The sequence below is a fragment of the Balaenoptera acutorostrata genome, chromosome 3 (genome assembly GCF_949987535.1).
Source record: "Balaenoptera acutorostrata chromosome 3, mBalAcu1.1, whole genome shotgun sequence".
Classification (NCBI taxonomy): domain Eukaryota; kingdom Metazoa; phylum Chordata; class Mammalia; order Artiodactyla; family Balaenopteridae; genus Balaenoptera; species Balaenoptera acutorostrata.
In genome coordinates this window covers 11,624,461-11,649,195 of record NC_080066.1, presented here as the reverse complement: position 1 = coordinate 11,649,195, position 24,735 = coordinate 11,624,461, and the positions used below count along the sequence as shown (strand labels likewise).

Genomic DNA, 24,735 nt, shown 5'->3' with positions numbered 1-24,735 from the left:
TTGTCTTCAATTCTTTTCATTCTTTTTTCTTTATTCTGCTCCTTGGCAGTTATTTCCACCATTCTGTCTTCCAGCTCACTTATTTGTTCTTCTACCTCAGTTATTCTGTTATTGATTCCTTCTAGTGTATTTTTCAGTTCAGTTATTGTATTGTTCATCTCTGTTTGTTTGTTCTTTAGTTCTAGATCTTTGTCAAACATTTCTTGTATTTTCTCGATCCGTGCCTCCATCTCTTTCCAAGATTCCGGATCATCTTTACTATCATTACTTTGAATTCTTTTTCAGGTAGGTTGCCTATTTCCTCTTCATTTATTTTGTCTTGTAGGTTTTCACCTTGCTCCTTCATCTGTAACATATTTTTTTGTGATCTCAATCTTTTTTTTTTTTTTAATGGGTGGGATTGTGTTCCTGTCTTCCTGGTTGTTTGGCCTGAGGCTTCCCGCACTGGAGTTTGTAGGCTGTTGGGTAGAGCCGGGTCTTGGTGCTGAGATGAGGACCTATGGGAGATCTCACTCTGATGAATATTCCCGGGGGTCTGAGGTTCTTTGTTAGTCCAGTGGTCCTGACTCAGAGCTCCCACCACAGGAGCTCAGGCCCGCACCCCGGCTTGTGAACAAGATCCCACAAGCTGCGCAGGGTGGCAAAAAAAAAAGGAGCAGAACAATTACAAAGAGTAATAAATAAAATAAGATGAGAAAACTAACAGATATGTTAGAAAAAATTAAAATATAGATGAAACAACAGCCAGAAGGTAAAACAGAACCACAATAGCCAAAAAAAAAAAAAAAAAAAACAGCTGGAAAAGGCCTTGGCTGTGGGTGGCGGGGCTTTGGCAGCAGCAGGGTTTAGGCCAGGGTGGGGTCTAGGTTTAGAACCTCGTTTGGATGGGAAAGGCCCTGGGGGGGTGGGGGGTGGGGATTAGACTCAGCAAGGCTGGAGGGGCCCAGGAGCGCTTCTGGCCTCGGAGGGCAGAGGAGCAGGCCCAGGACCCCAGCAGGCTTTCTGGGCCCGAGTGGGCAGGGGAAACACTAGGTGCGTTCCCCCCATCCTCTGATTCCGGAGGCTCCTTCCCTATTCGTCTCTCCTCTTCTCACTGCCCGCCCCTATGACCCACGCAGCTGGAGGGGACCCTAAAAGGCAGGGGACCAGGTCCGGAAGCCCACCAGGCTTCCCAGGGCCCAAGTGGGTGGGGGAAACTAGCTGCATCTCCCCTGATCCTCCGATCCTGGAGGGCCCCTCTCTGTCTGCCTCTCCTCCTCTTCTCCCCCTCCCTACGCCCCTAGGACCAGCATGGCCGGCAGGGGCCCCAGAAGGTGGAGAACCCAGCCCAGGACCCAGCAGGCTTCCCGGGGCCTGATTGGGCAGGGGAAATGCTAGCCGCACTCTCCCCTCATCCTCCGAGCCCCCGAGGGTCCTTCCAGGTGTGGGAACTCCTCCCCTCTCCCAGCCACCCCTCAGGGGCACCGGTCTCATCTGGCCTCCACTTTTCCTCCCCCCTCAATCCCCCCCATGTCCTACCCAGTTGCTCGGGGCTTCCTCCCGTCTCCTTGAGTGTCGAGGTCCCCCAGCAGCATCTGGTAGGTGCCCTAGTTGTGGGAAGACGTGGACTCTGTGTCCTCCCACTCCACCACCTTTTCTCCACCAAGCCCTTTGTTTTATTCACCACTAATTCCCCAGCAGTTAGAATTGTGCCTGGCATAGTGGATGCCAGAAAAATCGTTGCTGAATGAATGAACTTGAAGGGATAAAAGGAAGCCTTACGTATCCATAAGGTTTTGCCTGTTATAATGTGCTTGCGCATGTATTTTCTCCTTTGCCCTCCTTCCACATGTCACTGTAGGAGGACAGCCCTGTGGGACAGCTAAGGCAGTTGTTATCCTAGTTTGATGGTTGAGGAAACTGAGACTCAGAGACATGCAGTGATTTATGAGTGCTAATTTGTATCTCCCCTTGAATGTCTGTTGGTCAACTCAGCATGTCCAAAAACGAACTCCTGTCTTCCCATCTCGGGTATGACTACTTCTTTCATCCATTACTTGGGCCAAAGGCCTTGGTGCCTTATTGACGCTGTCTCTCACATTCCACACCAGACAGCAGAGGATGCTCTCAGAGCTGTATCCGAAGATGCCCAGACTCCAGCCCTTGCTCTCGACCTCACTGCCACCACACCAGTCAATTTCTTCTCATCTGTTCTGCTCCTCAGTCATTCAGGGGCAAAGTCATACCAGCAGAGGGACAGCAAGGCTGAGAAAGGTCAGGACAGTGGAGAGTATGTGAGGGGGTCCACCAGGTAAGGAGCAGGAAAATTAAAAGGATTTCCCACACAGTATTGATGGCTGGCAGTGAAGGAGGTAAGGCCAGCATGCAGGCAAAGAGCTGGTTTGTGTGAATAAGGGAACAGAAGACAACCAAAGATTGCTATTCTTAAAGGGGACTTTGGAGTTTCAGATCTAGAATGTAAAACTGTACCAGTAAGAATTTAAGGTCAGAGAATATCTGAAGAAGAGTTTGGGGATCTTAGTGCCAAATTTCTGAAAGGGTTATTGGTGTGGATGTTGAAGCTATAAAAGGTCATGGCCTGGGGTGTGGCAGCCAGGAGGCCAGCTTCCTGTGCTGAGGTCATCCAAGGATGTGAGGGAATTTCCTGGATGTGGTAGGGAACTTAAGGATGAGTAATTCAGAACTCAGAAGCAGGGGAGATGGTGAGAGTTTGGACAGATGATGGATTGAAGTGGCAAAGGGAAGATAGAACAGCCCTAGTCTCCTTTCTCCATGAGCAGAGGGCAGGGGGAGAGATAGCAGCCTTCAAGGTCAGGGTTACAGATGATATTTCTTCCTGAGCCTCTGTGTGCCCCGTCCTCGTCTAAGGACTGAGGATGCAAGAAAAGGTGCAAGACGCGGCTGTTGTCCCTAAGGAGCATGCGGTGGTACCCAGGCAGTACTGTTGCCTACGAAATATTTAGAGGTACATGTCATTGCAGCCCCATTGCAGTTACCACCAACTCTGTCAATATCTCCTCAATAAATCTAGATGTTTCCATGAGAAGTTAAATTTATTGGGCACTTTTAGAAGAATGTCTTTAGTTATCAGCTCTTTCACCAGTAGGTTAACTTTGGGCAGAAATAGGAAGCTCATGGCTCAGAATCCTCTTTAAAGCTTTAGCACAAAGTCAGATCATTTGAATTCCAGTACTCTGTGCACTCATCTAAAAACACTGTCTTCAATTACTCTGGATTTTTTTCCCTCATAGCAAAGAATCGGGGCATGAACAAACAAGGGCATGGCCTAGCTTTAAACCTGTTCACTGTTCAAGTTCTGGGAAAAACGCCTTCAGCACTGCCAAGACGAAAGGGTTTTAAGTCACTTAGATTGCTCCTAGAAAAAAAATTGACTTTGTGAAAGGCAGGCATTGCTTAAGGATGATGATACTTGCCATGTCCACAGCAGCTCACATGGTGCCTAGCACATATTAAGTGCTCAGAAATGTTTGTTGATGACTCATTGACCATTTATCACTTTCTGAAGGGGAGAGAGGTGACAGGGAATGAGCAGGAACCAGAAAAATAATTACAAAATATTAGAACTAGAAGGGAATGGTGGACCACCTAGCAAGTACTCTCAGAAAGCCAGCCCTGGTTACTACAGTTGTTACTGACTATCCTGTACACTACGTTCCAAAGTTAGTAACTGGTTACCAAGGTGAATGCGGACTTGGGACCTTATCACATCAGCTTGGTTGGCTGGTGTCAGCCAGCTCCCAGCACTTTTGGATATTTAACAACATTTTCTTAGGGGTTTATTATAGGGGAATTCCATTCTTATACTACTTGTTTTTTAATAGCCATTAATTTACCTAGGTACATAATGATAAAGACTTAATTCAGGCTTAAGGAGGCCTCAGTCAGTCCAAAGACAAGTCCCCAGTCAAAAAACATTGACAGTGGAAACTTAAAAAGTCGTATGAATGGACTCACTGGCTAAAAATATCTCCCCAAATGCAGATTTTTTTTTTCCTTCCCTGGACTCTGCAGACAGAGAGCAGACCACGAGCAGTCTGGGTTTTGCTTCATCTTCACAGGCAGACATGAGGCTTGCAGGAAAGCTGGTTGTAGCAACAGGAATTTAATACTGGGATCAGCACCTTCTCTGGATTGGATTTGAATTTTTTATTAATATTATGCTTGGACCCTGAGAAAATTCATTCAGCCAGCCTGACTTATGACACTAAATGACTAGTTAACCATACATACTAATCACATAAATATGGTTTATGGAATGATATAAAATGGTTTATGAAATCACTTTTAAACCGTCTTTTCAACAGTAGTAATTATACCTGCCCTGGAATACCTTAAACCAAGCGATACTGGCAAGAATTAACTTGAGCATCTTTAGTATTCTGGTGATTATCGTACAAAATTGCCACTGCAATAAAATGACAGGGTCGTTTTAATTTCTCTTCCACTGCATTTCTCTCTTTTCCCCTTTCCCATTAAAACATACTTCATAACATTTCATCATAGAAGTCTGCCTAAGTTTCCAGTTGCTGAAATTTAGTTAAACCATAAAATTGTTTCCAGATTACCAACCGTGAAATGGAAAGACAATCTTATTTATGAATTTATAAATCAGATAATCTCCCTCAAATGAATCCTGAAACCAGAAACACTTTGATGATTAAACAGGAGGGAAAAAGTTTTCTCATTACCATGTGTCAAAAGAATTATATTTTTGTGAAGTGGATTTGGCCAAGACGGTGGAACACGCACGTGCAATCCGTGTGCACAGTGCCTGGGGCACGCACTGTTTCCTGAGCAGGGGGAGAGACTCGCTCTCCCTTGACCGTCAAGCTCAAGTGTACTGAACTCTCAAGGTTCTGACAGATCATGTCTCCTTCCTGGTGACCCCACTGGTGACATAGCCTGGAGGAGGCCACCCAAGGAGCATCCAGTCCTGTCCTCCAGATACAAGAAGGAGAACAAGTGTGTGTATATCCGGACTAGATGCACAGATACAAGAAGGAGAACAAGTGTGTGTGTATCCGGACTAGATGCACAGATACAAAAAGGAGAACAAGTGTGTGTATATCCGGACTAGACGCACAGATACAAGAAGGAGAACAAGTGTGTGTGTATCTGGACTAGACACACAGATACAAGAAGGAGAACAAGTGTGTGTGTATCTGGACTAGACGCACAGATACAAGAAGGAGAACAAGTGTGTGTATATCCGGACTAGATGTACAGATACAAGAAGGAGAACAAGTGTGTGTATATCCGGACTAGACGCAGGGCTTTTGTTCCACAGCATCCAGACCCTCCTCCTACGTCAACATCATCCCTGGGGAGTCAGGAGAGTGGGGTGCCATCTGGGGGTTTTCTTTCTCTGCATCCTGAAACCGTTGTCTAGCGGAAGATGGGTGAGAAGCCAAGTACCTACTGAGCCAAGGAGGATGCCAAAGGCATGTACGAAGCCCTGTGGACACCCCTCTGAGAGGACCCACCTGTGCTGAACCATTCGGCAGTTCTCACCACAGTGATGAACCTGTTGACGGTCAATGTCTTGAATCTGGAATGATTCTGGTGCTTTGTTTCAGTTTTTAATGCTGCTGCCCTCCTTTGTTAGACCAGTTAATGAAAGCTGGTGACCAGAGAGGGACCAGAGAGTACACTGATTTAGCCCTAATCAGGACCGTGCCTAGGCCAGCATTGGAATCCATCTGCCGTTCCTCTCCCACCACACTCTTGCTTATTCTCTGCATCTGTGGACTTACCTACTGTTTACATCTCTTAATATTATTGTCTCTTGAGTGTAGTTAGTCTGTCTCCACACCTTCGTATCCTGCACTACAGCTTCACAGAACCCATTAAGCCTCTTCCTAATAACCAAAGCTGTCTAGACCCTAAGAATGTCCTGCCATTTTAAAAGAAATGAAATCCTTTGCATTTGCCTAGGATTGAATAAGAGCAGTAAAGTCATACATCTCGGGGTAGCTCTCCGCCGCTCTTAGGGCCTCGAGTTTGGCTTCCAGCATTACTGTGGGAAGAATGGGGGTTCTGGACAACTTCTACCTGGAGCTCAGCAGGTCCCCCCAGAAGTGGTCCATTTCCCGAGAGCTCATTTGTGTGAGTCTGTTCCCCCGGCCCGTGGAGACCAGCCACCACCCCATCGTTTCCAAGGTGCCATGCAACTTGGGTCTGATAAACTTGGGGTCGCCAATGGGTATTTACTAACCTGCTTTCTTGAGTGGAATTTCTTATTTTTCTCTTTGGCAATGCACTGCTTAATGGCAGACAGGCCACCAAGAATACACATATAACTGAAAATGCTCTTCAGCTCTGAGGTTTAGCGTTCACAGCTATGCCTGGAAACACTTGGAAAGTCACTCCGGGTAGATGCATATCTCTTCTCACTGTTTGAGATTTCTTCTTTCCACACTATTAGAACAAAGAGATCATACTATTAATACTTAATTTTTCCCCCCAGTGGGTTGACAACCATTAACTCTCCAGACTGCACGACTTACATCCAAAAAACCCAATATTGTGACACAACCATCCATTTTAAACTAAAGAAAATGCATGGAATTCTGAAGTCAGAAGTTTGCAATTGGGAAATGAATCTCAATGTTTTTTTTACGGCACTAAGAGTTATATTCCAAAGGCAAAACGCAAGACCAAAAAGTTGTGTATGAACAAAATTACCCTTGAAAATCCTCGATTGCCATGAAGTTCAAGATACAGATACAGCATCTCTCGTGAAGTCCAGCATAACCAGTTATTTTGTTCTAGTGAAAGAACAGGCCACCATGACTTTTTCTGTTGGGTACCAGATAAAGTAGTTGGCTTGTATTTAAAAGCCACAGTGTCTGAAAGTGCTGTTTGTAGCCCAGGAATCATCACCATTGCTCATACTACAAGAGGCCCGTGGGACTGAGACCCCCAGTGAAGAATGGGGTCCCTTTTCTGTCTCAGGCTGGGACTAGACACTTGCTGATGGGATACGATGGTAGTCCAGGTGTCCACACTGTTCTAACTCTTCTCCCTTCTCTGTTTTATTGTCTTGAACTACCAAGTAGGTATAACTGAATTCACATGTCATTGCGTGTGTGATGGCTGTCCTTAGCAGAGGTCACTCTGTGGTGGTGCTTTGATAATGTGTTGGGAATACTGGTAATAGCTCCATGGCACTGCCATTGTCTGACGTACAGAAATGTGAGCCAGTTTCAAAAGCTACATGAATTGTGCATGGCACTGGAGAGCCCTGAACAGAGAGGTGTAGTATCTGTGCATAATATCAAAATTGGGAAGTTTTTATTCGGGTCTTGAGATAAACAAGTTGTTAGGGGTATTTGTTTTCCTGCTTGATCCTGTAAAAGCCCCCAGGTTCCTATGACACTGATTTGAGGACCCTCTACTCTCAAGGAAACATTGATTTCAAGCACACTTTTCCATGTTCGTAAGAGACATTCGCTTTGTGTTGCTCTTGGGCTTTACAACAAGTTTTACTCCAGACACACAACGAACATTTCCATCATTTACACCAAAATCAGTCAGCAGCCTCCCAGCTGCGGGGAGGAGCACAGCTCAGAAGTGGCCTAGGGCCCCCGCTGGTGCAGAGGTCAAATAGTAAAAGAAGGGCAGAAAGGCTCAAAAACACAAAGATGCACAAAGAGAATTGTTTCCAAGCTTTTCCGTTTTCCATGAGGCCTCTGCTGGTCTGTCCAGTGTCTTTTCAGTAAGGTCATCGGGTTAATACTAAACTCTGACCATCAAATCTTGAGCTCAGTGGGAATTTGCAGGCTCGTTAGCTTCCCCAAGCCAGGTTGGGGTGAACTTTGGAGGCCTGCTAAGTGGAACTTCTGTAACCCTCAGATGATCATTCACCTAGACAAACCAGTCTGAAAGTCAACATAAGCTTTAACAAACAATTCTCTTGTTTTACAGAGAGAGGATGCAAGCCATGGAGAAACAGATTGCCAGTTTAACTGGCCTTGTTCAGTCTGCGCTTTTTAAAGGGCCCCTTACAAGTAATAGCAAAGATGCATCTAGGTAAAAAAAAAAAAAAAAAAAAAGAAAGCAAACCAATTCAAAGTAATTCAATCTGTTTCTCTTTAATGATTAAGATCATTCATTCATTCCAATCGTTTTCTTGTAATCATTTCAAGGCTGAAAATATCCACATCTCTATGAGTCATGGTTTGTTTGCTTGCTTGTCTATTTCTGGTAATTCTTTGGCCCAAGAAGGGCAAATGGGCTTCCCAGTGCATGTGGCTTCATGGACCGCTGTGCAGCGCCTGCCGCCACCATCCACATGTATCCACATCCTCCGTCATCTGAGAGCCATGAGCGTGCCTCAGCTGCACACCTGGGAAGCCTTTTCCATCCCGGCCAGTAGTGGTGCTGATGCGGAAATACCTTCATTGCTTACTACCCTCACTAGCTGCTGCTGATTGCTTAGAATAGTGAATGGAAGGGGGGAAACGCATTTGAGAAACTGTATCGCTGACTCTCTTTTTCTTTCCTTCAGCGAGAAAATGATGAAAACCACAGCCAATAAGAACCACACAGATGGTGCAGGTGAGTGTTCTCCAGACCTGCAGGAGGCCTGGAGGCTGCCTTTGATGAGCCTGGTTTGCTTCCAGACGTATTAACCTCTCCCCAAGTCACCTATTTGGTGCAACTTCAGAGGCTTCTGGGGTAACTCCCTACACCACCCCTTCCCTGCTTAATGCTGAAATTCCAGATGAGTCATTAATTTGCAGGGGGGGTCTTTAGTCCTCTTCCTTCAGTCTTCATTCATTTATTCACTTCCTCATTCATTTATTCATTTATGAGGCCATATATCCAACAGATACTTCTATGCCTGATACTGGACCAGGACCGTGGGCATCACTAGGGCAGGGCTCCCTACTCCCTAATCCGATGCAGAAAATGGATGTGGGACAGGTCATTATATGTGTGCTGAGTGTTACGAAAAAGTGCAGGATGAATGTTTACCCAACAGAGCTGGCCTCAACCAAGGCCATTTCCCTGAGGAAGTAAAACAAACTGAGGCCAAAAGGATGAGGACAGAAGGAAAGAGCCATTCAAGTAGAGAGCAAAGCAGGTACAGATGCTATGGTGAAGAATTTAGATACTATTCTAAGTGCAAAGGGAAGGCAGTGGGAGGTTCTACCCTGGGGAAGGGGCTCAGCCCAGCTGCAGGATGTGACCGGATGAGAAGGGGACACGAGCTGATAGGGAGCCCCCATGGGTCAAGGCAGGAGAAGAAGGCATGCTTGGACCAGGGCCTGCTTTCAAATGCCAGCGCCCCTCAAAGAGGCCCCAGTTTCTGTCCCTGTGCGCTTTGCTAGTATCCAGGTATATTTGATGTCCATCGTATCCTGCAGACTCCAGGTGGGCCTCTCTCAAGAATATGAAGTCTTCCCTTCCCTTGGGTTAGAAATAGAAATCGTCACCAGGGACATGCTTGGCTACTGAATTACTCAGTCAGCATGTGGCAAGTTGGGCGAAACCCCTAATTTGGAGGAAGCCACAAAGCGTAGTGCCACATGGTAGAATGGACAGAACTGGGGACTTAAGTTGAGACGTCTGTTGGTCCTGGTTCCGCACTAGCCAAGTTCAGGTCCTTCAGCCGTAAAGCCAGCAGGGCTGCTCTTCCAGCATTCCCAGTCCTCATGGGATTGGTTGGCTTACTTAGAAATCAGTCAGTGACCTTGGTGGCAGCGGAGAATTGTTTCATGGAAATTGCTGAGCTTGTCTTCATAGCAACTGCCAGTTTGCTTTGGAGATATTTATTCATCTATTTTCTGATCTATTATGAATCAACAGAAAAAAAAGGCACTTAACTGAACTCGTAGAAACAGCAGAAGGGTGGTTGCCAGGGGTGGGGGACATGGGAGATGTTGGTCAAAAAGTACCAACTTCCAGTTAGAAGATGAATAAGTTCTAAGGTACAGCATGGTGATTGTAGATAACAGTGTTGAACTATGTACTTGAAAGTTGCCAAGAGAATAGATCTTAAATGTTCTCACCCCAAGAAAGACATGGTAATTATGTGACAGGATGGGCAAGTTAGGTAATAATCGTATGGCAGTATGTAAGTGTATCAAATCAACACATTGTACACCTTAAAGTTGTACAGTGTTACATGTCAATTATAACAAATAAAGTTGGGGGGTTGGGAGGGGGAAGCTACCAAACACTAAAACATTTTACTCCTCTGGATTCTATTCTAGAAATGATTCATATCCAATACCATTGTTCTAATCAATATGTACTTGCTGTTTTGTATTCTTCTTTATTCCTTTTCTCTTTTGGTAAAATAATAATTAATAGTAATAATAGGAAGCATTTAGTGAAGTTTCCTATGTACCAGGCACTGTTCTAAGTGCTTTTCTAACCCGAACTTGTTACCCCCTGACACAGCCTCATGGGATCGGTACACTCATGATTCCCATGTTCCAGATGAGGACACTGAACACACATCCATACACACATGACACGCATCAACATGCTCCACCAACCTGTCACGATATCTCATCCTTTTGTGTTAAGGTGCCCCAGTCCCTTTAAAGAAATGTAGGTTGCTTCATTTCTTCGTTTTGAAAAAGTTTGCAAATGTCTTTTTTGAAGCATGGGGGAAGGAGCAGGTGTAATTTCTTTGGGATGCATTTCCCAAAGTGGAATTAATAAATCCAAAGGGATAAACAGCTGAGTAGTACTGGTGACACACTGCCAGTTTTCTGAAAGGCTGGGCCAATTTTCGATGCCACTGGCAACACACACGTGGGTTTGCTCCCCTGCATCTCTGCTGAGGTTGGTCTTTCTCATTCTAATCTGTCAGGGCTACATGTGGTCCACAGGGCTTTCGTTGCCATAGCAGCCTTGTACGATGTGCAAAATATATTCTTCCAGAATCCTAGGAAGTTAGCAACGAGAAGTATTATCCCTGTTCTGTAGACAAGTACACGGAATTATGCAGTAAGTCAAGGAAGCTCATTTGGCCAAGGGTACATGAAAAAGGGAAACCCAGACTTCCTGTTACTTTAGGAATATTTGGTTTACTGTGGGTATAAGAGAACAGACGGAACTTCCCATTTCACAGTCATCGCATGTGTTTTATAGTGTATTGTGTCATTTAAACACATAACCCTGTAAAGAAGATGTTAGCTGTGGAGATAGTAAGATTCGCAGCCAGTCTGGCCAACCCCAAACCCATTAAATTCCCATCAAATGTGTACTTAGTAAGATTTATATTAAGATATACCTGACTGAAGTAAATTACCTAAGAGCGGACTTGGTAGGAGGAAGAAGAGGCCGTTGCCTGGAGAGGGTGAGGTGCAGGGAAGGGAGGCTCTGAGGGTAAACTGCTTGCTGACTCTCCTCCCTAGACTAGCATGTGACCACCCCACATGTGGGTTCAGAGAGCGGGTCCCAGGTCCCGTGACTAATCTGAAGCGGAACTCATTTACCACTCAGGGTCCCCACCCACCAGATCCAGCTCCATCCATAGATTTTGGGGCACCTGCCTATAGCTCTCAGCCTGTCACCACTGCCACCTGCTGCCACTCCAGGTGGGGAGTGGAGGCCAGCAGGGGCTCCTCCCCCTCACTCTGCTTAGAGAAATAATCACAGCCAGGGCTTCCCTGGTGGCACAGTGGCTAAGAATCCACCTGCCAGCGCAGGGGACACGGGTTCGAGCCCTGGTCCAGGAAGATCCCACATGCTGCAGAGCAACTAAGCCCGTGCGCCACAACTACTGAGCCTGCGCTCTAGAGTCCGCGAGCCACAGCTACTGAGCCTGCATGCCACAACTACTGAAGCCCACGCTCCACAACAAGAGAAGCCACTGCAGTGAGAAGCCCACACACTGCAACGAAGAGTAGCCTCCACTCACCGCAACTAGAGAAAGCCCACGTGCAGCAATGAAGACCCAACACAGCCAAAAATAAATAAACTAAATTTTTTTAAAAATTTAAAAAATAATAATCACAGCCAATCACAGTGGGGTCCTTCTGTGCCAGACACCAGGCGGAGCAGTTTATATGTGTTAATTCCATCATCCTGCACAATCACCCTTACACCCATTTTACAGATGAGGAAACGGGGAGAGAGAGAGAGAGAGAGAGAGGTTAAGTCAGTTGCCCAAGGTCACACAACTAGGAAGTGGATGCTGAGAATGACTTCCAGGTTTCTGGTTTAAATACTTGAGTGAATAATAGTGCCATTGGCTAAAATGAGTTCAAAAGAGATTTGGGGGAAATGAGTAGAAATAATGAATTCAACCTGCTTGTGGAAAAGTCCTGTAGCAACATGAAGGGATGGGGATGTAAAGAGAATCGTGTGCTGGAGGCAAAGATGTGGAGGACCTTGGTGGGTGGCGTTGTGGAAGTGACCTCCCTTGAAGTCATGTCCAGTGAGAGAAGAAGCAGGCCAGGATTCAGCAGCTTGGCCAAGGAAGAAATTAGGAAAGAGGCTGACCAAGATGGGCTGTGGAGAGGGAAGAAGACTAGGGAAAGGAAAGTTTCAGTTACTGAGAAGGAAAGGAGTGACAAAGCGCAGCATCCATCAGGGTGCCGTCATGGCAACCCAGCGTCTGTTGGGTTGACAGCTGACCACGGGCCACCTTCTGAAGGGCCAGTGCAGTGAATGATGGAGTTGGAAACCGGATTTAGTGGATTAAGAGGTTATAGATGAGGAAATTTTATACATGAGCATAGATTCCATAAACTCGGTTGTGAAAGATATATTTTAAACCCGTTATCGGTATTCAACTCTGGCAGATGGCACGTAAACTTGAGCCTCTCCTCCACGGAGCATGTTGGCGAGGTGCAGTGGTGACCTCAGAACATACACGGAGAAGCACGATTGTTGAAGGAATACGTGCCTTCATTTGGCTGAGGAATTAGCAGGACAGTTCTCATTACCGAACAGGAGTAGCTGGGTAGCACAGTGTCATTTTTGTTGGAGAAACACCTTGATGGTGTCATTATTTGTACAGATGAGGTTGTGTGGTGAGGGTAGGTGGGTGTGCGTGCACGCGTGTGTGTGTGCGTGTGCACACGCACCTATGCCTGAGAATGTGGAGTGATGATAAAGTAACTTGACTGAGTCTTAAAGGAAGATTTCCAATTCATTGTCATCCCCTCAGAATACTTGTTCTCGAAGGTGCTGTGTTAACTCGGACAGGCTGCTATTATTGGAAATGTTACTGGATGTTCTTTCACTGAGGACCTTCACAGTTAGAGAACACTCTTTGGAATAATTACAGAGATGGCAAATCTTGCTCTTTCGAGGGTGATTTTGATCTGGGGGGGGATGGTCAAAAGTCGGTCAGAGTCATGACTGGTGATGACGCAAGTGGCCAGTTGGCTCATAAAGATAACAAAAAGCTCACCGTCTGGTCTCGGTCTCCTTTGTAAATCCTTCAGATGCTTTCCCACGTGTTCCCCCGACTCTCCAAGGGGGCCCTGAGAGCTGGCAGACCGGTTCTGTTGGGACGGGCACCCAGGGGTGAGGAATTCGGTGCTCCGTCAGCTCTCCGTTGGCATTGCTGAGGCCACGCAAGTAAGAGGACAGTTTCGAGGCACTTCCTTGCTCACTGGTGCACCATCCGTAGCCGTGGCAGCAGCTCTGGGAGGCTTGCGGGGCTGTGCGTTCTGGGGAAGGACAGGTTTCCACGGCTGTTGAGCCTAGATGGAAAGAGAGGCCGCTGTGCTCTAAGCATTCCAGGTACACAGAGCAGCGAGAAGGTTCTGCCGTGCAAGGCCAGCCTGGACTAAGCAAACCTTCCACTTTGTCCCTTACAGGAAAGAGAGCTGAACAGCCCCTTCAGGTGTGAGTGAGTGTGTGTGTCTGTGTGTTGTGGATTCCCTGTCTACTCTCTACTTGAAGCCTCTTCCACAGACTTGCATTGTCCTAAAAAGGAAACAGCGTCCCCTTTTGATTCCCACACCTTGCTGATCCTGTGAGCGCTACTTGGGATCCTTTGTGGGGACATTTTTAAAACAGACTTGCTCAAATCAGGCCCTTCCCAGATGGACTTAGGAACTACGTGAGGATGATTTAAGTTGCACTCAGGGAGCAAAAGTTTATGGCAGCAACAAAACTGTTGAGGAAGAGTTTCTCTCTGCTGCCTTTTTTTTTATTCTTCTCCTAAAGAATATTCGCATCATGCCTGATTTTCTCACTAAAGGAGATGTATGCAGAGGCCCTGCTTCTTTGGGGCTGGAAACCCAAAGGGAGTACCCAGTGCCTATTAGTTTCCCCTTGGTGATTGGCCAAGTCTCTGCCCAGAACTAAGTGGGTGTTCTTGGGCTACATCTGCCTGTAGGGAATAGTCACAGTAGGCAGCCTGTGTTAGGGCCCAGAGTTTTAAGTTATTTTTTTCTATTATAAAATTATAGGGAATTCCCCGGTGGTCTAGTGGTTAAGACTCCATGCTACCACTGCAGGGGGAACGGGTTTGATCCCTGGTCTGGGAACTAAGATCCCACAAGCTATGTGATGCAGCCGCCCCCCCAAAAAATTATAGATATTCACTATGCAAATTTTAAAATACAAAAAGTAGTGATATCAAAAATAGAAAACTCACAGAATACCACCAGCTAGAGTTACTGTTAACACTTTGTTATATGTACATCTGTCTTTTTTCTGTGCACACCCGTGTGTTTAAAGAAGACACATGGGTAGATAGACAGACAGCTGGTTCCTTAATACGGCATCATGTTGTACATACCACTCTGTGATCTCCCTTCCTATAGCACCAAACTTCTAGAACATGACTTCTACAGACTACACACTATAACACTGCATGCACCTTCCTTAATTTATTTAAATTCGATTCCCTCTTTTTGCCCTTTAGAGAACCAATGTCATTTTTTAAGATTTTTTTTCATCATGAAGGAAATGGGCGTTTTCAGAGTTACCAGTAGTCTGTTGGGATGGGACTTGCAGCTTCGACTTTCCTTCCTGCCATTCTCAGGGACTTTGCTGCTCTTTTCTCCTAGGAACTCCCCAGGTTTCTGGCGGGAAGCCTCTTGGCGCCCTGGAGTCCTTGGGGCCCCCCAGCCAGCTCCCGCCTGCTAGCACCTCCGCCGCCCACATGAGCCTGCTTGACATGAAGAGGAGTGTGGCCGAACTCAGGCTCCAGCTCCAGCAGATGCGACAGCTCCAGGTACAGACCACGTTCCCTATGGATGGTGTCCGCCGCCTTAACTGCCCACAGTCAGCTTCCTCCTCCTCCCATCCGCCTCCTTCCGCATCCCTGGCCCCGTGGCACCTTCTCGGGGTTCTTTCCGCCATCCTTTCTAGGGATAACTGAGGACCAGGATGCAGGAGCCATTCCCCAGTGGTCTCCTCTCCCACACACGTAATCTTGGTCTAGAGCCTTCCACTGCAGTGGTAGTCTGTAGCCACTTCTTTAAGCTGTGTGTGCTTTTACCCATGAAAAAAGCATTAAGCCTCTGTTTTCTGGAGGAGAGCTGAAAGCAGAGGAGCCCGCGGAGCATTCTAACAGCCAGTTATGACTTCCTGCTTCACTGAGCATGTGCGAAGGTGCTGCAGGCAGCTCAGGTTTTTTGCAGGGAGCTATGATGTATTTAGAAACAGGAGTTCGGACCGGAGGGTGAATTCATAAGGAAAAGGAGCCATCGTGGATGACTTGAGAAAAACATCTGCATTTTATTTGGATAGTGTGTGTGCGCCACAATATTTTCCTTACTCGTTCCCATTGTTAGGAATATATGAACTACACAGGAATCAAAGGGTAGGGAAAAATGACCCTTCGTGTCACGAGTCTTGGTGAACAAATCCCATAAATCTGACGAGGCAGGGTAACATGTGCCCTGGTTCAGGCTGATAAGGAACTGGGAGGGCGTATCTTTATGAGGTCATCTGTCTCCTCCACAGATCAGTCTCACGCCTCTCTGCCCTTGGTGGCAGGTTGATGAATGCGGAGGTAGTGCTGGTTCAGACTATTCCCAGGCTTCCTCCTGGACTTCGAAAAGCTCGTAGTCCAAACGTTAGTAAAAGGCACACGTAGCCAGGAGCAGTCACGCAGCCGTGGTGCCCTCAGTGGGGTGCAAGCTCCTGGGCTGGTGAGTCCAGTAAGGAAAGGGCTTCAAAGCACAGCTGCTCTCTCCCTTCAGCTCGCCGATGCCCGAGTCCTGCCTTTTCCACAGCCTGATTAAAGCTTAGAAGCTGATTTCCCCTTGCCCTCTACCTACTGGAGAACAAACAGAAGGGAAGGTAGCTTGAGAGCCTGCCTTGAGGTCCCATCACCGACCAGGCTGCTCAGGCTCAGGTCTCCAAAGGCTACTCTGCCTCTCAGGCAACGTCCCAGACTCCTGGACAGCCCGTGCTCATTCACTTAAATCCTCTTCTGAATCGTGTCACCGGGGAAGTTCCCCATCCTTTACATTCGCTTCTCCTTGCTTGGTGATTTTAAAGACACTTTGCAGTGAAATGAAGTGTACAGGTTGGGCTGAGGGTGTGTGCAGGGTGACAAAATCCAGTGCCCACAGTGTCTGGCGGTAACTTAGGTGAGTGGACGAGAGACAGTGACAAGTTGGCCCCTCTAAAGGACAGTCGCCACTCAGCTCCAGGCAGCTCTTGACCTGGTAGAATGAGAGTCCATTGTTTCTAGATGTTTCAGTATTTCAAGAGAATCTGGAGGTTTTATATGAAATATCTGTACCCATTCTAAAACTGGTGGAAGGTAATTTAAAAATCAGTTATTTCGTACTCTGCAGGCCAGATGACGCATGTGCAGGCCAGAGAGGGTCTGTGGGCTCCCAGGTTCTTACCTGGGGGTTATGGAGGTTAAGCCCCCATCTTGCGCTGCATCTGCCTTTTAGTGCCACCTGCTGGTCATTTGGAAATTGTGCACTCCTAGTTGGACCCTCACAAGAAAAAAATTCCTAAATGCGTCGTGTGTATGGTAGTTCCTACTGCTTTCAAAAGTGAGCATTTGCTGGTTTGGGGCAGAGGTGGAATTGCCCTGAAGTGTGGCGAATTTGATACCTAGGCCGTGATGTGTGAGGCTGCAGCATCACCCTGCTGGTGGCCGGCAGTGTTTGGTCCTCTGGCCAGGAGGGAGGGGTCTCCCACAACTTGCTGCTCCTTGTAACCCATGAACTGGGGAGGCTCAGTTGCAAAATCACAGCTTCTCAAACAAAGAGGTTCTATAGTCAAGTCCGGGACACTATCTTAACCACACAGTTTTCTTTATTGCCCCAGAGCTGCTCAGCTTTCCTGGCTTTCTGGGTAAAGAACACAGAGCAGGTGTGCTCTTGAGCTGAGATGGTACAGTTCTAAAGCACAGGCACGTGGGGAAAGAGAAGCACTTTGTTTCCTAACCTGGATGCTCTTATTTCTACCTCGGTCTTTGCATCCTCCGTGCCCCCATCAGCTTTATGGGGAGTCTATTTGAGACAAAACCAGTTTAGAATAATTAAGCTATCCCAGCACCAATCCCCCCCTCAGCACATGTATTATACACCAAAAGTAAAGTGCAACCCCCCGAAATGATTATAAGCCCAATAACGGAGCTATCATTAGAGAGCTCCGAAACTCCAGAACAGTCTCAAAAGAACAAAAATTGAATTAGAAATTCAAATGTTCTTTGAACTGTGTTATAAAATAGTGAAAACGAATGAAATCTGTTTGTGCTTGGCAGCCGGCTCCAGTAATTAGATAATTAAATCAGTGGGAAAATCCTAGACTGTCAAGCGTAGTCTATTTGAGTATTTCATTTGCAGAATTGATGGATTATTCTCCAAAGCAGAAATTTGATGCAGGCACTGTGGGGCGTATAGATTTAAATAGGGCAAAGAGAATGTTGAAGGGAGGTGAAGGAGCCTGAGAAAATGATCAAAAAAACATGAAAACTTTGCTCCTGTCTTTCCGCTCCTCAGTCTCGCGTGAATTACCAGTCTCGGAGAACGGTTCTTAACCCTGGCTACCCATTAGAATCACCTGAGGCCTTTCACAGAAATATTGATACCCGAACACCCCTGCCAGAGTCTGACTTCATTGGTATGGATCGAAGGTCAAGCACTGGTGGTTCTAGAACGTTCCAGGGTGAGAACTAGTGCTCTCAGATATTATGAACTCTCGGTCCATTGAGATGCCTTTTGGAAATTGAGATCTCAGCCAGCTATCACAAGGGGTGAAGCAGAAACACCCTGTAAGCATGAAAAACACACCCGGTGACTTCAAAGCCCTGATTCTAAACAATGCGCCTCATTCCCAGTGGCTAATCAGACGTATTCTCTACTTAGTCATAAATGATAAGAGCTATATGGAACTTTTATACTGTGATGGTCCCACTCCCAGGTAAGAGCTGCACCTGCAGTTAGCTGGCAACAACGGAAAAAGACAGGGGACGGTCTGGCACCTAATAAATGTGCCCTTCAAAAGATGATTGTCTTTGTCTATTACCTTTTCTGGTATGATTTAGAAGAAAAACAAAAAAGAGTGATGAGCTACATCTTTTTTCCAAAATGCCACAATACTTGGGTTTTACTCAGGTCATCCAGTATCCACAGAAGTGGCTGCAGTTCTGCCCCTCTTTGTGGGCTTGAGGGGAGAGAGAAACTTCTGGAAGAGCGGGTTCAAGTTCCTTGGGGGGGCAGATGAGACTTGGCCTACTTTTCCAGTTCCCACAATTTTTTTCTTTGTCCCTTATCTCTTCCTTGTGCTTCCCGATAAACTAAAAATTCGATTATTCTGAACTTAGTGTTCCATTTTTAAGACTACTGAGAACTTACTGTGTGTTCCCAAGAGAGGGAAGAGGTAAAACATCAACATAAAAAGGAAACATAGCAGGACACAGAGCCATTGTATTTGAAATGATACAATTCAGCACAGTTATCTTAAGGTGTCTTTTTATAAGATAGTGCCTCATAAAAATGTGCCAGAGTCTCATTTATCTTCTGACATTCAAAATAACAGTCATGGGAATGTGTGTCCCTGAGAAAAGCACTCGAGAGGTTGGCCCATGCTGAGCAGGCCTATTTCTCCCCACCAGGCAGAAATAATGAATGGAACTAGCACAGGAGTTGACAGTCAGGCTGCCATACAATGTATCAAGCCCTAGATAGACCTGCACACACAGGCTGTCTAAGATGGGGCAACATCTCCCAGATAACATGTGCTTGTGACCAGGCATCCTATACATGGTTCCCTACAGCCTGGGGAGCTAACCTGGGTGGTCAGGAGTCATTCTGGGGTCTGGCTATTATGAAACTTCCTGATCTGTTGTACAGCCACTGTTTACTGTCACTGCTGGACAGCAAAATCAGTTCAATTAAACTACACTGTTAGCAAGACTGATGGTCTTAAATTTTACCTGAGAAATCAAGATGAGTATGTGAGGTACATGTCCATTTTGAGGTGGGTGGAATTAGGTTTAGGCAGTTTCCTAGCTTCTCAGTGAAGCTGATATGGATAACTTATTTGGTCCACTTAAATTTTTAATAGCGAAGAGCATTACTTCTGTCTGAGTATTTTTATAAAAACGTCAAGGCACAGAATTTACAATAAACTGAAGTTTCCAGAGATGAAGGGATAACTACAACTGTACTTGCCTTCCTACTGCTGACAACTAGAACACTGAAAAATAAATAAATGTGTGAAACAACTCTATTCAGACATTGGACAACAGACAACACAGGAGTGTGATCCTTAGGAGAATGGAAGGAAAGGAGGTGAAACCTGTCACTTCCTCAGCTGTCTGTCTGGGGACACTTTTTAGATTGGGACGCAGAGAGGGATGACCCAAACAGAGCACTGACCATCCAACTGAGTTGAGGGTAAAGAGCTGAAGCAGCTAGAAGTTATGGAGCGAAGTACCAAATAAAAGGAAGGTCTGTGGAGAAAGAAGTATGTAAATCTGTGGGTCTGCTGTCTACTAGTAATCCAAGCATGTGTATTGTGAAAGACCACTAAGCCAGACACAAAGTGGGAGGCTGTACGCCAGAAATTTCCCAGAGCTCACACAGGGAGATGTTTATGTCTTAACCAGCAGGCACAAAGAGGTTTTATTAATCACCTGGGGCATTCAGTAGCAATCAGAGAAAGGCCATGCTTCAGTCTTAAGACTAAACTAGCCCTAGAGTAAAGGCTACCCTAGATTCACCCTGACAAAGCTTAAACACAAGCTTCTAAAGAACAAGAATGTCCACAAGGAACTAAATTGTCTGCCAAAGGAAGTCTAACATCTGTAAAGGAAAACAACAAAATCCAGAACTCCATGTCCAGCATTCAATCAAAAGTTACTAGACAGGTGATGATGCTGAGACATGTGACCCATAAGCTTAAGAAGAATCAGTCAGTGGAAACCAGTCAGAAATGGCAGGGATAATGAGGTCATCAGCAAGGACCTTAAAACAGCTATGATAATTATTCTCAAGGATTCAAAGAAAAACATGAACACAATGAGACCAAAAAAAATGGAAGATATTTTAAAACTCTAAGTAAAACTTCCAAGAGCTGAAAAACAATATCTCAACAGACTTAATAGAAGATTAGTCACTGCTGAAATGAAATATCAGTCAGCTTGAAAAGATAGCAATGGAAATGTCCAAACTGAAGGACAGAGAAGAAAAAGTCTGAAGAAAATGAACTGAAACTTAATGGTTCTTGGGACAATATTAAGTGGTCAAGGGGGAAGAGAAAATTACTAGAAGAAACAGTGGCTGAAATTTTTCCAAATCTGATGAAAGCTGTAAATCTACAGACCAAAAAAAACTTAATAAGCTCCTAAAAGGATAAGCACAAATGTAACCACACCAAAAGCAAAAGCAAATTGCTAAAAACCAAGAATAAAGAGATAAATCTTAAAAGCAGCCAGGGGGAGGTGGAGGACACATTACATACAGGGAAACATAAATAAGAACACTGACTTCTCAGAGACAAAAGTTAAAAAACAATGGAATCACATCTTTAAAGTACATCTTGAAAGTAAAAAACACCTTCAGAAAATAGAGGACACTTCCCAACTCATTTTACAAAGGCAGAATTACAGTAAGAGCAAAACCAATCAAGGATATTATAAGAAAAGAAAACCACAGACCAATATGCCTCATGAAAATATATGTAACAAATCCTTAACAAAATATGAGCAATTGAATCCAGCAATATATAAAAAGGATAATACATTATCCTGGATTTTATCCCAGGAGTCCAAGATTGTTTTAATATGAAAAAAAATGAGTCAATGTATTTGACCTTTTAGCAGAATAAAGGAGATGATCATATCATTTCAGTAAGTGCAGGAAAAAACGTGACAAAATTCAATACCGATGATAAAAGCACTCAGCGCTCTTGGAGTAGAAGGAAACTTTCTTAACCTGATAAAGGATGTCTGAAAATCCTACAGAAAACATTATAGTTAGTGGTGAAACGCTATCACATTCTCCGTAAAATCGGGACCAAGGCCAAAGAAGCCTCCTCTCACTTCTATTTAACTCTGTACAGAATATCCTAGCAAGTGCAGTAGGGCTGGAAAAAGAAAAAAGAGGCACGTGGATGGGAAAGTTAAAACTATAATTGGCATTACTCGCAAATCACAATCATGATTGTGTAATATCAAATCAAAAAAGATGCTTCCAGGGGCTTCCCTGGTGGCGTGGTGGTTAAGAATCCACCTGCCAATGCAGGGGACACAGGTTCGAGCCCTGGTCCGGGAAGATCCCACATGCCACAGAGCAACTAAGCCCGTGCGCCACAATTACTGAGCCTGTGCTCTAGAGCCTGCGAGCCACAACTACTGAGCCCACGTGCCACAACTACTGAAGCCCGTGCGCCTAGAGCCCGTGCTCCACAACAAGAGAAGCCACCACAATGGGAAGCCCACAATGCACAGCAATGAAGAGTAGCCCCTGCTCGCCGCAACTAGAGAAAGCCCACGTGCAGTAACGAAGACCCAACGCAGCCAAAAATAAATTTTAAAAAAAGATGCTTCCAGAAATAAGTGAATATAAACAAGATCATCAGAATCAAGTCAATATGTAAAAACATTAAAATGTTAGTACAGGCAATGTACTAAATCCATACAATAGAATGCCACTCAGCATGAAAAATAATGAACTACTAAAACTCTCAGTAGCATGGCTGGATCTCAAAAACAATATCCTGAAGGAAAGAAGCCAGACACAAAAAATTTCATAGTGTACAATTCCATTTGTATGCCATTCTAGAACAGGAAAAACTAATCTAGAGGAACAAAATGCATATCGGTGGTTTCCTTGAGCTGAGGGTTAGGAGATTGTGTGCAGAGTGTCATGAAGGAATTTTCTAGGGTGAGAACAAATGTTGTCTCCCTTTTTAGTGGTGCTTCCATCAGTGTATACATTTGTCAAAACTCATTGACCTGTGTACTTAAAATGGGTATATTTTCTAGTTTGTAAACTATACCTTAAATAGAGTTTTTTTTAAGTTAATTGGAATTCAGAATCCCTGCTAAGCAAAACTAAATGTCATGTTTTAAAGTGCTGGTGACTAGTTTATTTGAAGCACTTAGAGATGTTGGTACACTTCCTGCCTTCAGCACTGCTTTTTACACATGCTGGAAGTCCTCGAGACAGTGGTAAGGACGCCAGGCAGGGAGGGCAGGGGACCAGGGGACAGTGGAAAGAGAACCTGTGTACGTCTTTATTCCTTCATGATTAGCTCATTGTTGCCCATGTGCCAGCCAGTGTGCTATGGGAATTCCCTGTTTAGTCTCTCTCTAGCTGGCTCCAGGAAGCCCCTCTTTCTGGGAAGGAAGATCATACAGCCTGGAACTCGAGGCAAGCCTCTCCTTGCCTCCGCTTTGAGTGGAATAATTTGAGTGTGATCTGACCCTGTTACCAGTTGAATAATTTGAATATTACATGCAGTTGTGTTCTTCTGATATGGCTGTAGGCATCTCAGAAACGTTATACATATGATCCGCAGTTGATTGAATCTGCGGATGCAGAACCGTGACTGTGGAGGGCGGGCTATAAAGTTATACCCGGATTGTCGATTGCGTGGAGGGTAGGCACCCCACCCCTGCGTTGTTCAAGGGTCAACTGTATTGTCATTCATACCTCAAATATGTGTTGGGTACCTACTGTGTGCCAGAAACTGCTTGTGGCTGGGATTAAAGCAGACATTGCTACCTAGTACTCTGTCTAGCAGATGGTGATTGGAAAATTACTGGGTTGAATTTGAAAGACCCAGTTCTCATGCTGATTCTGCCCCCGTGCAACTGCTGAGTGACTCTTAACAAGTATCCTAACTTCTCAGGGCCTCACTTCTCCCATCTTTCAAATTTCAATTTCAAGAATTTGAAATATTCTAGCAGTAATTTCCGGCTTCATAGCCACTGTCAATATGCACTGCTGATTGGACCATAACTTCATTGGAGCTTGTCTGTGGGTCTTGGGCAGGAGGAGGGTTAGGTGCAGAGGGCCGTGCCACGCAGCGCATGACACAGTGACGTCATCTGTCCACTCCTGAGCCCTTTTCTTAGACCGCAGTGCCCACCCTCGGTGGTACATCAGAATCATCTAAGGGTCTTAAAAAATTCTCAGTGCCAAGGCTGCATCTCAGACCAGTTAGAATCTTTCAGGGACAGACCTCGGCATCAGTCATTTTTGGACACATTTAATTGTCTTCTTATCTGTGCCTTACGTATCCATTACCATTCACCCTGAACCCCCAAAGGAAATAGGTCTGTGGGATCTGACACATGGCATTGAACTTGAGCGTACCATTTTGATAACAGCTGATGTTACTGTGTGTATTTAACAACTGCAGTCAGAGCAAGTCAGGGCATCAGCACTGAGCTCAAGGCATAGCTGAGCCCATGGGTCACCCCGCATTTCTACCATCCGGGAAAGGATTTTGGATACTCCATTGTCGGTTATTACCAACATTATTGCTTAACTCAGTTCACGCATTCAACAAATATTTATCGAATGCCTGCCATGTGCCAGGCACTTGTGTCCTGGAGACTCTGTGGAGAGCAGAAATTAACCAGGTAGAGGGAGTAGCACATGCAAAGTCCCTGTGGCAGAAAGGAGGTTGGGCAATCAGAAGAGCTGAAAGGATGGTCCTGTGGCTACAGCAGAGAGAGTGCCAGCTGCACCCAGGGCAAGGAGGCTGGCGATGTGGGAGAGTGCCAGCCTGCCCCACACCTTGTGGGCAGAGCTGTAGCTGCAGAGAGCATGGCGGGAAGTCGCCGTCTGTGCATCGTCTCCAAACGTGTTGCCTTTCAGCGTAGACTGACTGTTTTTAAGACCTTAATAAAAAGATATTATTAGCAAGAACAGTGTGAAACCACAATCATGAGTCATACAGAGGAGGTAACCCAAGGGCAGCACATTTTTATTTGGTTCCCTCCCAGACAGACCAGCAGGTCCCGCCCCCAGGGTGATGCCCCCTGATAACAACAGGTCATCTGCACCGAGAGCTCGGTTTGCGCCAGGCATGACTGCAAGCACTTTATTGCCTCTCGAAGCTCCATTACCAGTCTGTGAGATATGAACTATTACTATCCCTTTTTTTGTTTTGGAGAGACACAGGGAGATTAATACAGTAAGTCCCCTACATACGAACGCATTTCGTTCCAAGAGTGCGTTCATAAGTCCAATTTGTTTGTAAGTCCAAGAAAGTTAGCCGAGGTACCCAACTGACACAATCGGCTATATAATACTGTACTGTAATAGGTTTATGTATATGTATACATATGTACAATAT

General features: G+C 45.5%; 1 protein-coding gene across 6 annotated transcripts in view; it reads left to right on the top strand.

Annotated features, from left to right (window-relative positions):
- KIAA1217 (KIAA1217 ortholog) overlaps positions 1-24,735 on the top strand; it is a 328,796-nt gene that overhangs the window by 269,213 nt on the left and 34,848 nt on the right. For 3 of the 6 annotated variants that reach the window (XM_057544720.1, XM_057544716.1, XM_007189882.2), the window contains 3 exons: positions 7,948-8,052; positions 8,531-8,580; positions 15,015-15,181. In XM_057544720.1, coding sequence (XP_057400703.1) covers positions 7,948-8,052; positions 8,531-8,580; positions 15,015-15,181 — 322 coding nt within the window. The remainder of the gene's footprint in view (positions 1-7,947; positions 8,053-8,530; positions 8,581-15,014; positions 15,182-24,735) is intronic. The other 3 variants (XM_057544718.1, XM_057544719.1, XM_057544717.1) reach the window with 1 other exon arrangement.